A 17,496-nucleotide genomic window follows, 5' to 3' on the forward strand; every position below is an offset into this window, starting at 1 on the left:
TAGACTAAAACTTAAAAAACAGATGATGGTCTCCTGCAGGGTTTGAAAACCACTGGGTGTAACCTCCTAGAAGGCAGTGACATTAGTTCAGTGGACTGGGACTGAGAATCTCTATTTATTTATTTATTTATTTATTTATTTATTTATTTATTTATTTAGTGTGTGGGTATTCTGTTTATATGCATGTCTATGTACCACATGTGCGCCTGATGCTTGCAGAAGAGGGCATTGCAGCCCCTGGAACTGGTGTTAGAGATGGTTGTCAGCCCCAGGTGGATGCCAGAAACTCTGCAAGAGCAGAGTTAGCTCCTAGCTAAGGTGTCATCTCTCCAGCCCCACCCTCCTTAGAAAAACTCTCTTTTTATTTACTTACAGAATTCTTTTTAAATGAGAGAGAATATAATAAAAAAAAAAAAACATGGACAATGCAGGTGAGGTTAGGATAAAATAAATCCCGTGCACTGGAACTTTTGTTTCAGCTTCATGAATGTGCACATCATGTGTGTTAAGACCTCAAGGTAACTGTTTTGTCTTGGTGCACGGTCATGTGTGTGTGTCATGCATGATTGCTTATGTGCCCTATATATGATATTTGACTGTGAGGCCAGGTCTACATGGGTATCTTCCTCTATCACTTTCGGTTTTTCTTTTCTTCTTTTTTTTTTTTCTTTTTTGCGACAGCATCTCTCACTGAGCAACATTTGCTGGACATGGAGAGCCCAAGATCTTCATACATCCCTCCTTATAGGGATAGGGTCACAGATGTACACTGCCACACCTGTATTTTATGTGTCAGAGATCTGGTTTTAGGTCTCAGTCTTGCAAAGCACAGACTTCACCTATGCAGACTGTTTATTAATGTGAATAATTTGTAAGTATGTTAGAAAGAAAATCATCTGCAGATATAGCTTCCTCCCCGCAGAAATAGATGACAGATATAAATCATCTCCTTAGAAAAGTCTATATATTGGCATACATATATACTCTTACAGGGAATCCTGCTATCATAAGAAAATTGGAGGAATGGTTTTCAAAGTTCAGATTTCCAGACCTCACCACAGACCTCCAAAGAGAGTGCAGCAGACAAGTAGCAGTGGTCTGCACATCGAAACTTCCATCCCTGAGAAGGGCGCCACCTGCCACACCTCTTTCCACTTTGCTCATGCTGTGAAAGCTCAAGTCCTCTCACCAGTCAGCTCCTGGTGGCCCTTTGAACTCAGTTCCAAAAACGCTTCTCTGATGTCTTCCTGACCACCACTCTGCTCCTTAACGGCTGGAGAGCGGTCAAAGAATGGTTGTGTGAATGTGAGAATAAACATAAAAATAAATATTGAACACTTATCATAGAAAGGTAGTGATGAGAACAGATGCCGACACCTGAAGGCAGCCTCCTCCACCAGATAATGGAACAACAAGCACCACCTGTTGGCACTTCAGTACTATCGACTCTGAAGCAACAGTTCATATATCAGAGAGAGAGAGAGAGAGAGAGACGTCATAGCACTGCTGTAGCAATTAGACAAGAATAATATATGTAAATTGCGTAACAGTAACAAAAAATTATAAAGATATTTCTTCTCTTTAAATTGTCTAGCTTTAGCAACAATGAGAAAACAAACAGCCCAGAGATGAAATCTCACTCACAGCTTAGACACTTGCACTGCACTGTTAGCAGGAACCAAACCCAAGAGTCTAGCAAGATGGAGAGGGGTCACGATTTGATGAAGAACTACAAACTTCGAGGTGTTCCCAAACCATGACAAAACAAACGAGCTGCCGCTGCTAACGCAATGCCTTCTAATTCACAAGACTTACATGTTCAAATGGAAAGCGCACACACACCAAAGCCAAAGCCCAGCTTCCTTTAACGTGTAAAATGTTTCAAGTAAGATTTGGGGCACTACTGTTTTATTTTTATTTTCCTGGATTAATTTTTTTCTTCAAATACAGTTCTTAAAATCTTGTCATACATGCACACAGGGCATAGAAAGAGGCCAAAACTGCTATTTCAACATTGCTAATGATTCCAATTTAATTAAATATAGGATCACCAGTGCCACTGAAGGACAAAATTACTCTTTCCAAACTTTAATAACTGAGTGCTATCTGAATGATAGTATCTGAAAAAGAGATGACTCAATTTCATAAATTTTAGTGTTTAATGGGAAACAAGACACAAACCTCAATAACATCAATGACAAATTTTGTCAGCAAAGAATGTATTCCATGTATTCCAGCTAGGAGTGAGAGCCGCACCTGAAGGTCCTGTTTGCTTGTACTGCTGAGAGAAGACTGGGATTACTCACGTATAGTATCTGTGACCCTTCAGATCAGTGAGGAGCAGAACGGGGTGAGCACTCCGCTCCACACTTGTGCTTTGGGGACCTATCTTACTGTTCCCCTTACTGAGGTCTCTGCAAAGCTATATAGTCAGAAAACACTGCCAGATAGTTCCAAGGCCCTGAAGACATGGACAGTTATCTTCCCACTTCCGCCATTCTGAACTCCTGGCACTCTCTCTGTGTCTCACATGCCTACAACAGCAGCCGCACTACTGCTGTGAAGATACTGAATTTAGCTTACTGCCTCTGCTCATTTAGCAAGCCCAGAGGCTAATCCTTATCCAGAAAGAAAAGCAGGGCAGAGACAAGTGGCAACATAAAATTAGAGAAGCTGGTTAATTTACGATAGCTTCAAACTATGATTTCATTCTTTGGAGAAAATGAGTGTCTAGGGGCAGCTCATATTCTTGGCTAAAATGAGATTTTTTAAAAAAATGTTTGTGTGCATAAGTTAAATAATTAACTAACCTTAGACAGTTACCATGTAAAGAATTGTAATTCAATATAAATATTAAAATAAATGTCTCTATGCACAAATCACTATAAAATCCAAAATGTTAAAAAATACCATTCTAGGGGAATATAACTTTAAGGGTCTTCTAGTATTAGTCACATTCATAGACAAGAGTATCAGGTCCTCAGCAGCAACTTCTGGGCAGACTGACTAGACGCCACACCAGAACCAGCGGGGGAAGAGAGCATATCATCTAAGAGGAACGGCAGTGCTGGGGGTTTATTTTTGTCTTTGCTGCTTCTTCCAAGCTGATAGTTATCTTTGCTTTCCAGGTACCAAGTCGGGAAGGGAAGGGCTGTCTGCGGGAAGCATATTCAGGGTGGGTTGAAATTGCCTACTAATTTCAAATGCTGTGTAATTTAGTCTTTTAGACCCAATCTTCTCCCCAGGCCCTACAAAGTAAAATAAATAATTAGCAAAGTATTTCTAAATGTTATGCTAAATTCAGAGCATAACAAAAAAAGAATTTAAAATCCAAACCTCTGTGCTTTGGAGTTAATGACTCTACTGTAAGAATTCCTAGCACTATCCAAGCATTTTTAACGTCACCAGTTAAACCCATTCAGGAGATCAAGTTGTGCCTTTCTGGGAGGCATACATTTAGAACTTGAAAAAGTGATGTGTGACTGTGTTTCCTTCAGTTTACAAAATACATAGTACATAGAAAACGTTTTTTTAAATTTTCAACAGTTTTAAGACAGTTTCTAAAAACTGCATATGCAAAACTACTATCAGTTACAGCCTCTGGAACTGGTCGGGCAGAAAGTAAGCAACTAAATAGGCCTGTTAGCAATCTCAGGATAAATAACTGAGTCAGAATGGATTCCTCAATCTCATACCCTGACAGTGTTAATATCATTTCTCATTTTCATGGGGCAATCACTCCCTGGACATCAGTCCTTGGAATCACAAGCAAATCAATTGCAATGGCACCACTGCCAGCAAATGTGGCCTTTATTTGCTGTTGAAAATCTTGCTATTTCAGATTTTACCCCAATTATCACATTTCTCACATCTATTTATGTGTGTAAAATGTTGTGTGACTACACAGTTCTTAATCAGGCTTTTAGAATTTTATATGTTTATTGCCAAGATACAATGTTCCTTTTTCTTTTCTTTTTTAAATACAATACCTTGACGAGTCGCTCATGTGGGTCTTGAACTCTAAATTTTCCTGCCTCAGTATCCCAAATGCTGGCATTACGAGGTATACAGCATCATGTATAGCTAATATATACCATTTCTGAACCCACAAAAACCTTTGTTTAAAGTGTTGATTCATAGCAGTCAGAAACAAAGCCTTGTTATTGACAGTCTCTACAGAATAGTTCTTTCTATAGAAGTGCTGTGTGAGGGTTCTGGCTAAACCCTTTCTTTACAACTAATCCTTTCCGAAATGTTAGCCTGCACGTGTTTGTCAGCTTAAATTCTCTAAGAGTAAGACCATGTCTTACCTAGCTCTATATTCCTTCACACTAACCCAAAGCTTGGGCATGCTTTATGTTTTGGAAGTCAAAGTCAAGATCTCAAGGTCCAGGATAGCCTGGGGAGTCTGGGGAGACCTCACAAAACAAAAAGATAAGCTGAGCAGGTGGCTGAATGCCTGTAACTCCAGCACTGGGTGGTAAGGAGAGGTAGGAGGACTCTTTCAAGTTCAAGGTCAATCTGACCTACACTAAAAGTTCCAGGTTAGCCTGGGCAACACAGAGAGGCCACATCTAAGAAACCCCCAAACAAACAAAACATAAAACACCATAAAATCAAGAAGCAGGCAGAGTAATAACTTACTCTACTAACTGTCAACTAGGCACTAGTTTGTGAAATAAGTGTTAGTTGTCAATTTTATCAACAGGTGACTGTGTTAAACCCTGACTGAACTTCCCAGAAACACTCTTTTGGAGCTCTCCAATGCAGTGGGAAGAGTTTGTCACCTGCTACATAACTGACCTCCACTAACCGTGTTCTTAGAAACGTCCAATACCCATAACCTTCTCCAGGTTGGTTTTCCCACTTGGCTGGAACAGATGTCCTTGGAAAAGTCACCTGCTTCACTTGCAGTGTTTACAGGAAGAGAGAAGAGTGCTACTTTCAGAAAGCTTACTCGACTTTGGAGATGCAGCTTTTGGAAACTGGTACACTGTTTTGTCATTCTCCTCTGAATCCTCTAGTCTCAAGTAACCTTAAATTACAAGTAGGTACTCCAGGTATGGATTAGACCCACGAAGGAAACTCGCTGACCCACACTCGAGAAAAAAATGAGGATATTTTTAGTTAATGGAATTCAGTTCCTAACATTCATGAACTTAGATCAGAACCAACTACTCCCCTACAGAAAACATCCTCAGTTTAGCATCTAACATCCTGTGTGCCCTTTCCCTCTATGGGAAGTCCTATAGAGATGACTCTGAAAGACACAGCCTTCGTTTTCTGCTATGAAAGCTACTGCCTAGCTATAGATGTGAAACCCAAGTAATCAATGACTCTTAGAATTCCACCCTCTAACAGCATACTGCCATACTTTAATGTTTCAGTCTGTATTTATGTAGAAGTTAACATCAACCTAACAGAACATGTTCAAACAAACGGAAAAGCAAATAGGCTTAAAAGCAAACTGCCAAGACCAAAAGTCTGACCTTCTATAGACATTACCAAAGTGGGAAGATCCTGTAATTAGCAAAGAGAATAGCATATCCATGCAAACTTAGTATGAATTTCATCAGGCGAACAGGAACTATCTGTAACACAATATGTTCACTGTTAAAAGGGTACTGAACAATGTTTCAGTACACTGCAAACTTGCTCACAGGTGGCACGATCATGGCAGGTAAGGCACATTTCCAATCACACTTGATGGAAAACGACATCTCTCACTAAGGAATAGTATCTGTTGTGGGAAATCTAAATTCAAACCTTCCAATTTAAAACCCTAAATATTTTCCACAAAGGAAAAGTCTGTAAGCATACTTCTAAAGGGTTTTAAAAGCAACCAGCACAGGCGATGTTAAATGATCAGGACTCTAAAGAAAACAGAGGAGCACTGTATAGAAGACCCTCACAGTTATGGCTCTGCTTCTTCCCTGTGGGCTGTGCCAACCCACTCTCTCCCCTGTAATGAGGCTTTGTTTTTACTAAGTCCCAAAGGGCTGGGGAGAGCTCTGCAAAGGGAAGGGGGAAGGGCAGATGGAATGCAGCTGCAGGCTCTAAAACAATGCTGAGTCCATAATTTTGTTCCCAGGAGAATAATAAAAGGGACAGGGTGTTGATGAGAAACAGAAAGCGAGCAAGGTGGAGCCAAACATCCCACCCTCAATCTACAGTGTGTTCAAGCTCCTTCACTACCCAAAGATAATCTGAACTGAAAGCTTATCTGTTAATCTGTCATTTTACGACTAAACTAACTTTGGTGGCAAACTATATTCAGGCAAGGGACACAGTGGTAGAAGCAAATATAAGTAGTGGGGAGAGGGTTGAACACATGGGCTCGAGGATAGCTGTGCAGAGGGGTAAGGTATTTGGAAAAGAAAGCCCAATGTCTGTCTATCTGTTCTGTAAGCTGCATGCTTTGTGGTACCCAGGACCCTCTAGAGTAAGTAAGAGGTAGACTGTAGAAACCCAGTCCTCTGTGAAGACTGCATGCCTGAATTGGAACCAAAGTCTGGTAGACCCAAGGATTTATTCCCTATCATTTAGCCTTTGTCTAACTTGGTGCCTCCTAAGAAAATGTCCTTTACTTGCATCTTCTTAGTCTGAGATCTCCACCGAGTTAAAGAGAAAATCAGGAGAAGCGGCAGTCGCCAAGAGCAGTGGCCCTGCCAGCTCCGAGCAGCACAGCTCCGACTGCACCTGATGTGCTTGCTGCTCTCCCCTCTCCTGGGAAGCCGCAGCTCTGCAGGCTCTATGACTCAGGCTTGCCAGGGAGCTTTCCTTCGAATATTACTGATGCCATTAAAATCTGCAGGGAACTGCAGAAGCCTTAAAGAAACCACTGACCCGGCCTCAAGTACAGCATCAGTATGCTTGTTTCAATTAGGGCCCATGCATGCACACTTAGTTACTAAGGAGGAAGAAAGGACTTCATTGTAAAGCTGTCATATAGAAGCAAAGCTGACACCCATACAAACATCCCCTTCAAGTAAGCATTATACAAAAGACTCAGTAGTACGCTGAATGATATAATTAATCTGGTTCCAGAGATTTTCAAATTATAAGGTTTGCAAAGACTGCATTTATTCACATAGGCACATTTTCATATTTCTGATATTACAAAAAGTCACAAGTATGTAATTTACAGTGATCAAGCTTATGACCTCCTCCTTGAGTTTGCCTTTTCTCTAGAGGTGCTAAAATCCACTACTAGGTAATCCAAATGACCATGCTATATAGCTAGCATATAGGAATAGAAACAACTTTAGTTTGTTAATCTTAAATATCAATAGCAACAAGTAAAAATAATACTAGGGCTGAAGAGACGGCTCAGCAGTAGAGAGAGCACTTGCTGCCAGGCACCTACTGATAGCTCACAAGCATCTGCAACTCCAGCCATCCTCTTCTCACCCCCGAGAGCACCAAGCATGCATGTGATGCACATATATAAACACAAGCAAACATTCATACATGTAAATAAAGTAACAAATCTAAAAACATAAAAGGAGCACTAACACTACCTATAAAGCTAACTATCCATTAAAAACACAAAATTCATAGATCCACTTAATTAAAAGTTATATATTATACTGATTGGTTTTGGTACCATACCACCTCCAAGCTACCCCCAAGTGTAGAATAAGACAGACATACAAAACTGCCTATATTAGCAAAGCTCATTCTCTACATATACATTTACTTTCCTACTGTGTCACATTAAAAGATTAAGCACATAGCTACATTTTATTAATATGAACAACTGTAGTACTAACTTGCATAGAATTGTTTAGTTGTGGTAAATACAATATATTTCCATAAAGCCATGATGTTTAATCTTCAGTGAAAAGGTTCAAATGCAAGAAACCCTATAACTGTCCCTGAATTGTGTTTTCCATAAAGATAATCCAAGCACCTTAAACATGACGGAAGATCCCCTTTAGTCATGAAGCTCACAAGATACGTAACCGATTATACAGAGAGTAAAGTGATGGGAAAATTTTAAAGCTTTGGGTATATCAGACAATTAGATTGTTTTCCTAAATTGATAGTACTCACCCCTTGGAGCCCCTGGAACTGAATTGAAGGTCGAAAAGGAATTAAATTCTACAAAAAAAAAAAAAAAGAGAAACAGATAAACTTTAGTTACTATGACAAAGAACTAAATAATTAAACCTAAAATCTATGTGTTTTCTTCATCTCACAATATGAAAGAAAACAGTTTTATTATATGCCAACTTCAACATGTAATCACATTAAGAAGTGTTGGTGAGCTGCTCCCATTTGTACAGTTAATACAACCAAAGAGTAGATTTGGGCAGTGTAGCACTCATGACTGCAAACTGACCGACATGATCTGCAAGAAAAATACACCAATTCAGTCTTTCAAAATAATTCATGTTTCCTATTTTTAAAAGGAGTGGGAAAAGGGAAAGGAAAATTTGAGGAACTTTGAAAAAAAAAAACACTCAACAGAATGCCACAAATTTAAAAATTTAAATATCCAGGAATCAACAGTAGTTCTGCATCCCCCTCTCCATTGCCTGTGACTAGTTTTTACTTAAGAGTAAAAAAAAGGCTGCCTTTTTTCTCCTTACTAGGAGAGTATAATTTCTTGTAGCATTTTGTCACAGAGCTGTGCATTTGGAGGAACAGCTAAATTGGCAAATATAAGCCACATTTCCAGGGGTCCCCAGTCTATGATCCAAGGGAAAGCTTTCTGAATTATTAAGAGAGTCACGGGGAAATTGTAGACTTGAACAGTATTTAATAGGAACACATCAGCTTGTGAAATACCTTTCATTACCTTACATTTAAACCCAATGAACAAAAATAAAAGTGGTATCTGTCTCATTTCTGCCTGAACTAAAAAGAGAAGCCTCGTGAGGCCCTCCCTTCCGCACAGCGCACACAACTTCTATTCTTCCCAAACACCTTTGCAGTTTTGTGCTCATCAGGCTTAAAACAGAGTAAAGAGGGTAGGAAGAATGCATTTTCTATCAGTGTGGGCATAACTGAATATAAAATAAAATGGTGTTATTTACAAAAAGAAAACAGATAATGTCCCAGGGAAGCATCACAGCTGGCACTGGTATTTCAGGTCTACCCCCAGAAGGCAATATTTAACTTCAGACTTAGGGAAAGAATCATAATGCTCCCAGTGACAAATTCATTCTTGGTGTAAGCAAAGGAAGTTCTTTAAAAATGAAAGTTAAAAAGGTAATTGTGTATTTGGAAAAAAGCAAAATCAATGGTGACTCATTCTAATTCAGAGGCTCTCCTGAAAACAGCAAGGTATGGATGACTCTGCTTCCAGTCGAATCTCACCCCAAACTATCTTCTACGGCCAACCTTCCTCTTCCTGAAGTAAATCAGCCATGGGCGCAGATTTAGGGTTGCCCTCCAGAGCATGTTCCCAAGTTCTCAGCATTTCTGTCAGTCCTAGACTCCCCTGACTACAGTACTGGGCACTCCCTTGGAGGTGGGTCAGAGCCAGTCCACTCAGACTCACACGCTGCAGCTGAAATTCTCCAAGTTCACTAAATGTTCTGTGCCATTTAAAAGCAAACTCTTTTCAAATTGCTGACTTCTCTGCACGTTCGCTCTTCCTTGTGTTAAGAGATACCAGCCCTTATTTCAAAAGCCAGAACCTGCCCTTTCCTCACTCTAGATCAGCCCCACCCTGCAGGCCTGCTATACTGGTGTGATGACAACTGGATCTCTTTTCCATTCCTCAGCTGTCTTCCCGAAGATGGCTGCTTATTACTGCCTACAGGACAGTCATTAGAGACCTGTGGCAGCAAGCATTCACCGACTGACAAGCACTAACATAACTCCCTGACCAACCTGGCAACCTTCCGACTTGTCTGGCAATGGCTTCTTGGCTCGTGAGGCTCACAGCCCCAGAATTAACTTACAGTTCTTCTCACTCTCCCACATCATATTCTGTTAGTCAGTTACTTGCCATTAGAATCACAGAACTCCAAATACAGAAGACTTAGAAATTACAGTTGATATTCTCTTCGCCAACCCTGGTCCTTGTGTTCCATTAATAACTAAGCTGGTAACAGAACCTAGGGACTTAGCTTCTTTTTTCCTCCTTTTCTCATACATATGTGTGTCCTCCGCACACATCTGCTGGGGGAGATGTGAGCATGGGGACCCAACTCCCCAGGAGTTCACAGTTTTGGAGGGAAAATCCTGAGAATGATCAAGCACTAGGTTAAGTTTACCAGGAAACAAAGTAAGAATTGCAAGGAAGTAGAGCCTGTGACTTGAAGGGACACCTGAGAGGCTGATGAGGAAAGACAAGCTCAAGGGCAAGAGTGTCTTCAGGAAACGACAGGCAGATCTGCAGCAGAGAGCTCTGAGACACTGGGGACAAAATGAAGGACAGAAACTCTGACTCCTGCCTGAGCTCTCCTGCCCTGGGTATGTCTTTGTTTTTAGTTTCTGTCTGCCATAGAATAGGTAAGACAAATTTCAGATTTCAAGGTCTATGCTCAAAAAATGTATCGCCCTGTTAAATAACCTTCTTCCAACCTTCCTCCTTACTCTTTCACCAATGATGTCTAAGCCTGTCTTCACGGTGATAACAATTAGAGGCTTATACTTTTCTGAGTAAGAAAGTGGTCTGAAAAGATGGAAGGAAGGAAGGAGGAAGGAAGGAAGGAAGGAAGGAAGGAAGGAAGGAAATTGTTGAAAGAAATATTTTGTTAAAAAGGAAGGCAGCTTTTAAGACATAGGAAGAAAGATGGATTAGGGTAGGGGAAGCCTGGGAAAATGGCTTTGAAAACAGCCCCGATGGGATGCTTTAGAATACTCTGAAAGTGGTGATAAAGGACTCGGTTAATCTGACTTGCATGTGACGCCAACAGGATATGGTGAACCCACAGCCATTCCCAGGAGAAATGATAAGGTAGGTAGGTGTGATGATAGTTTAAATATCAGTCACCAGAGAAAAATGGTATTAAGGTGGCTCCAGGGCTAGCAGTCATCCACAACAGTCCCTAGATTCTGCCCTAGAATCCCTCAAATTAAGCTTTTAGTCTCCTTTGGCAGTTCATGGTCCATTTCAGGTATGTATCACCTGGCAACCAAATAAAGGCCTTCTTCTCTACCTCTGAGTACTCAGATGGCTAGTCAGCCCCCTCAGACACCACTCTCAGCATACCTCCCATAGCCTAAAGTGGTTCTTCCCCATTGTCTGCCAAAGCAAAGTGATTTTACAGACATACACATACTTATTAACATGAGCATTCCAAACTAGGTTTTCTATCAGTAATTGAAGTTCTAAAAGTAAATGCTGCTTGGCTGGGTGGTGGTGGCACACACCTTTAATCCCAGCAGAAGCAGGTGGATCTCTATGTTTGAGGTCAGCCTGGTCCACAAAGGGAGTTAGTTCCAGGACAACCAGAACTACACACAGAGAAACTGAGTCTCAAAAAAACAAAAACTGCTCTAAGCAGTTATTTCAAACATGCTGGTTCTTTGTCCACATGGGCTTTTATTGTTTGTTTTGTCTAGTTACTAGTAAAAGGGCGATGTTCAGGGTTGGGAGGAAGGCTCAGTGGGTAAGGTGTTTACTGTGCATACATGACGGCCTGGATTCAGACACTCTACCTCCACAGAAAAGCTAGGCATGGTCATGTGTGCCTGTAACCCCAGCACTTGGGAAGGAGACAGCTGATCCCAGGGCCTGACTGGCTAGCCTGATTAACTCCAACACCAAGCTCCAGATTCAGTGAGCACTTCTGCCTCAAAATAAAAATAAATAAATAAATAAAACAGAAAAGTAACTAAGGAAGACATCTGATGTTAAACTCTGGTCTTACACACCTACAGGGCAGAGCTGTGTGGGTGAGTGCGCGCACACACACACACACACATGAAAAGAAGTAATGCTCAAATCACTGTATATTTAAAATATAAAGCCAGAAACTGGTGGTGCAGCCACACACCTTTAATCCCAGCCCTTGGGAGGCAGAGGCAGGTGGGTCACTGAGTTTCAGGCCAGTCTGGTATACACAGTGAGTTCCAGGACAGCCAGAGCTATCCAGAGAAATACTGTCTCTAAATAATACATAAATAAAATATAAAATGTGTCTGAAGTAATAAATAAAATATAAAATATAAGTCAATTTTAAAAGATATTTCTAGGTGGCCCAATATTAAACAGCATGCATTACAATAATTCTTAACTCAATACATTCCAGTTTGGTCTCAAACCCCAGACAAAGGGCTGAGGTGCCCTTCCAAACATCCCTCCGACCCCACTAGTTACAAGGTCCTACTAGCGGGCATGCCCCACCCCCATCCTGAACTCTCTAGCCCAGGGACAGGCTGCTCCTCCATATAATCCAATCATTTTGCTTGCCCTCTCTTTGTACCTTTGGACCTCCAGGCTGCTGCACCTGGGTCCCCTGCCCCCACAAAGCTCAGGGTCCCGTCCACTCTGGACTCTCCCAGGTGTCCCTGCCTCTGCTCTCCCATAGGTTCATAATAAACTTTCTCCTCCACAATAACTAGTCGCAGTTATGTTTGCTCCTTTTTTCATTCAATTCCCATTTAGGAATGGGTTTTGATGGAGCTTCATTCTTTGTTGTTTAGCTTTTATCAAATGTTTGCAGCAAGTGGCTCTTCTGAAAAAAAAAATAGGGCAATGGTTCTCAATCTTCTTAATGCTGCGACCCTTTAATAAAGTTTCCTAAAATTGTCACGATCCCCCAACCACAATCTACTTTCAATGCTATTTCATAGCTATAATTTTGCTGTTATGAGTTGTAATGTAAATATTTTTGGAGCTAGAGGTGTGAAAAGGGGTTGAGAACCACAGCTCTAGGGTTCCCATCTGAGCAATAAGAAAGACAGTAATCTGATGTCTACATCCAGCCAAGAAGCAGCAGGGCAGATTGGAAACGGCACGAAAAGCTACTTTTGACATTGTTTAATCAAAAGATTTTTTAACCTTAAGCTAACCCTGTACACAGTTTACAAAAGAGACTCAAGTACAGAGATGAAATAGAGCTAGGCGGTGGTGGCACACACCTTTAATCCCGCACTCAGGAGGCAGAGGCAGCCCTACAAGCCCTACAAGGGCTAGTTCCAGGACAGGACCCAAAGCTACAGAGAAACCCTGTCTTCAAAAAACAAAACAAAAAAATAATAATAAAAAAAATAGACCCCAGCTTCTGGGTCATGACTCTCATATGGGATTGTGTAATTGAATGTGGGGGAGGGGTACAAAAATCTGCAATAGTAAAAGGTTTCTGAATGTTCAGTGATAAAAATTATTTTCAGTTATGAAAATCAAACTCATTATGCGTTGGATCACATGACACATGGTAACCTTGGCTCTGAACACAAGGCAGATACATTTACGGGCACTGTGCGTGCTGTCACTTCACACTGTGTCAATGGACAACACCTGAAAATCTCAGCTCATATTCAAAACTGCTGTATGCTAGGAACTGTACTGCTTTAGTGTATACTACAGCAAAGAAGTTTTCTGCTCTGGCTGAAATGGAAATGTTTAGTTACAGACTGAGAAGACACTTGATTTGGAATTAGGGTAGATTTCTAACAATTTCTAAGACTGCCTTAACATACCCTCATCATTTTGTCCTATGTGCTCTTGGCACTGACAATCTTAAAATACAAATACTGACCAACTTTGAACAACTTTGAAGATGTCTACATCCTGCAGTATCAAAGTTCCTGCCAAGATTTTAATTCTTTGTGTAAAAACAAGATACCCAATCATACATTAATAAAAATAAATGATTGTTTTAATAAATGGTAAAATTATATGTATACAAAAGAATTGTCTTAAAACAAAAAGTAGATTTGTATATAATTTATCATCAATGTTTGATTAAATACCTATTTTCATATTTAAATACTATGGGCATATAAAAAGGTTTTTGACAAAGAGGTCAAGAGTAGAGAAAGTATAAGAAACCTGGTGTGGATAGGGAACTCTTCCTATTTACCACTTCAGGTTAGTGTTGCAACAAGATCTATGATATATATGAATATATGTCCATATATTTCCAAGTACTCAAACTACATCAGAGCCATTACCTAATTATATAATTTACCACATAATTATACTAAGTGACACCTGGTTTCTGACATGACCTGCAGTGACAGACAGAAGCAATGTTCAGGTTTCTTGGGAGTTGAATAAAAATGTCACAAACACTCTTCTCTGCCTCAAACCCTTCACACCAGTGTCACAAATCCAATCTACTATTTTCGCGTGAGTCAAGCCAACCTCAGATGGGAGAGAAACCCTCTTTTTACAGATTTGGGAAAAACAAGACTATGCAGCATTTTAAGTAGTAATTTCTTTTTAGCTATTAAGCTAAATTACAAAAAAAGAGTAAAATAACCAAAACAAGACAAAAAATCCCACCCAAATCTGCATAATGCAGTCCTTGTTTTGAAATAGAGCTTTTGAAATACTTAATGCAGACCTAACTTAAAAAAAATACATTGTCCTAAATCTTAAGATTTTAAACAGCTCTTAAGTAAACATGGAAGGGTCTGAGCTGAAAAACCAGCCAAAATGTTACTGTGACCCAGACTTCTCCAACAATACTTGAAGCATAATCCCATCATTTCCCCTCAGGAACCGAATGTTGGCTTTATAATTGTATAATAAGCTTAATGCCAAATATAACTTGTCCCCAAGAATCATGACTGCTGGAATAGAAGTAGTGAAATAGAACAAGGTTAAAAGATCTGTAGCAGCTAAGTCACAATGGGGAGCTGAAACTGGGCAAGTTTATGATCATATTCAATGTTTTAAAGTCCATGCTGGGGCTGGGGCTGGGGCCAACAGGCCATGGGGAGAAGAGTGGAAATGCAAAAACCAGCTGCTGGTCCAGGAATGTAGTCCTAAGAGCAGTGATGGGCCTAGCACTGCAACGGTGGTAACGGCTGCAGTCAGATTCCAGGCACTTTAACACTGACAGGATTTGATGATAGATCAAACGTACCAAAAAAAGAGGAGACAAAGAAAGAGCTATGAGTTAAGTTCCAGACAACTGGAAAATGTGGTCATTAATGATACGGGGCTCATTCAAGTGGTACCAGATCAAGAAGTGAAATCAAGTCAGAGGGAAGGTGGGGAGTGGTGAAAAATCACTAAAAATAATTGAGTGTGCGAGCTGTCAAGAACGATATCTGATTACAAATTTGAGGTGCTTATTAAATGTTGACAATTAAAAAACTAGAGTTGAGTAGCACTTTCTTGTCTTTAAGGTTTTTTTTTCTTTGTTGATTTTTGAAGACAGGTTCTCAACAATGTCTTAGAATTATGTAAACCAAGCTGGTCTCAAACTCAGATCTGCCTGTCTCTGCCTCCTGAGTGCTGTAACACCATGTGTGACCAATAAAGTTTTTGTTGTTATTTTTGTTGCCAGTTTTGAGCTAGGGAACTTGCTATGCAGACAAAGTTGGAGTCAAGCTTGTGCTGATCCTACTGCCTCTCTTCTTGTGTGCTGGAATTACAGCCATAAGCCACCACACCCATCTCAAAAAGGTGTGATCTGGAGATAAACATTTGCAATTCATTACTATAGAGCTGATATTTAAATCCTCAGAACCAGACAGACTCACCTAGAGAGAGTGAACAAGCAGGAGAGCTGGGACTGAGATAGGCAGAGACGCTCAGCAGAGGACAGAGGGAGGGAAACCCTGTGACTCTTACAGACATATGGTCGGCTGAATGGAGTGCCTATCTTCCTAGACTGCCTTGATCGTGGGAAGAGAGGGATGGAGATGTTTGGAACTTGGACACCTGGTCAGGGACACTTTCAAGGGTGTGGTAAAGACAGCAGGCTCAGCAGATGACAAGTGAAGACACCACTCATCTCCACACACATACTTTCTCCTGTTAACACAGACGTGCATGCGTACGTGCATATGTGTGTGTGTGTGTATATTTACACGTTTGCTTACTTCTAGTAAATGCCAACCACTTTAGTGATGGCAAGAGCTATCCATGTCCTGCTTAGTTTCATACCTTCAGTAACTCGCCCTGTGTCTAGGCAAGTCAGACGTGAATAAAAATGTTTGCAGAATGAAAACAATATACATTTGGTAGTTGTTCCTATCTCTTCATCTTTTATTACTATTTTATTATTAATTTTATTTATCTATAATTACTTATAGTTATTTATATTTAATATTATTTTATGAAAAATCCAACTGAGTTTTTATGACACGGATATCTTTCCTGATCCCTTGAGGTAGCATGGATTCTTACACGGAACCAGAATCAATGATACTATTACCTAGGGAAATACACACAGGCTGGTGAGATGGGCCATTGGGTAAAGGTACTTGCCACCAAGCCTGACAACCTAGATTTGATCCCTAAGACACTTATAGTCAAGGAGAGAACTGACTCACAAAAGGTCTCCCATGATCTAAGTGTGCCCTGTCATACTCATATCCACACATAAATATACAGCAAAATACAACAAATAGATATAATAAAAATTTAAAGATATGCTAACAGTTAAATAACCAGATAAACATTAAATAAATAGATATAATAAATATTTAAAGATATGCTAACAGTACCCAGATAAACATAAAAGTCTCTAAGCCAGGGGTTTTCAACTAGAACCGAACTGGAACTTGATTGAGCTGGCCTTGACTTCTGCCTGCCTTTGCCTCCAGGGTGTTGGGATTAAAGGTATGTACCACCACACCCAGCTTCTCAACTTTATTTTTAAATATAGAATATCTATCTAGTCAACTAATGTTTTCATTACCAAACAAAAGACAGATGAATTTTCACAAAAACGGTACTTTACTGCCTTAGCTCCCCTACCTCCCTACCACCTCCAATGCAGGCCTAGTGATTCTGTTCATCTCTAGTAAATACCAATAGAGCAGTATATGTGGCCTCACAGAGACTCCACAATCATCTCTGGCTTGGACTCCATACTCCTTCCTTCCAGGCTCACATTACAGTCATTCTGAACGCCAAACCCAGCATTTTAAAGGCCCTTAAATCTCCACTCAGTCTCCCCATAGCATGAAGAACAAAGTCCTAACTACTCAGTAAGGTGATCAGTCTGCTCCAACCTGCTGCTGTGCCCTTAACCCAGCTGGTTTTTCCTCCCTCCCTCTGGCAATTTGCCGAAGCTGCCCCAGCTTTTCTACCACTGTTCCTTATTTACCTATGATACTTGCTCTCGTGGAGATGTGGTCCCCGAGACCAGTTTCTAGTTACTCAAAATCTTAATGCACAAGTCCTTTAACACCCAAGGCTTTTATTTCTAAACTAACAACAAAAAAGACTGCGGGAAGCAGAGAAATCCATGCTAGTCTAATGATGTAATTACTATGAAAGCATTAGCCAAATGACCGAGGAACAGAGGTCAATGCAAGGTGCTGATTTGACTCATGAGTTTTTAAGTAGCATGTAGATTAATACGATCTTCCATGTCTTCTGTTACACTGCCACAGCAATTTGAGAGA

The 17,496-nt window shown here is 40.4% G+C and overlaps 1 protein-coding gene across 1 annotated transcript in view; it reads right to left on the bottom strand.

The window, feature by feature from the left end:
- Ell2 (elongation factor for RNA polymerase II 2) overlaps nucleotides 1-17,496 on the bottom strand; it is a 61,195-nt gene that overhangs the window by 37,077 nt on the left and 6,622 nt on the right. The window contains exon 2 of the mRNA XM_050122177.1: nucleotides 8,056-8,103. Within this exon, the coding sequence (XP_049978134.1) occupies nucleotides 8,056-8,103 (48 nt within the window). The remainder of the gene's footprint in view (nucleotides 1-8,055; nucleotides 8,104-17,496) is intronic.

This window comes from Alexandromys fortis, unplaced genomic scaffold, assembly GCF_014885135.2.
Source record: "Alexandromys fortis isolate MF-2015 unplaced genomic scaffold, M_Fortis_MF-2015_v1.1 scaffold_163, whole genome shotgun sequence".
Taxonomy (NCBI): Eukaryota; Metazoa; Chordata; class Mammalia; order Rodentia; family Cricetidae; genus Alexandromys; species Alexandromys fortis.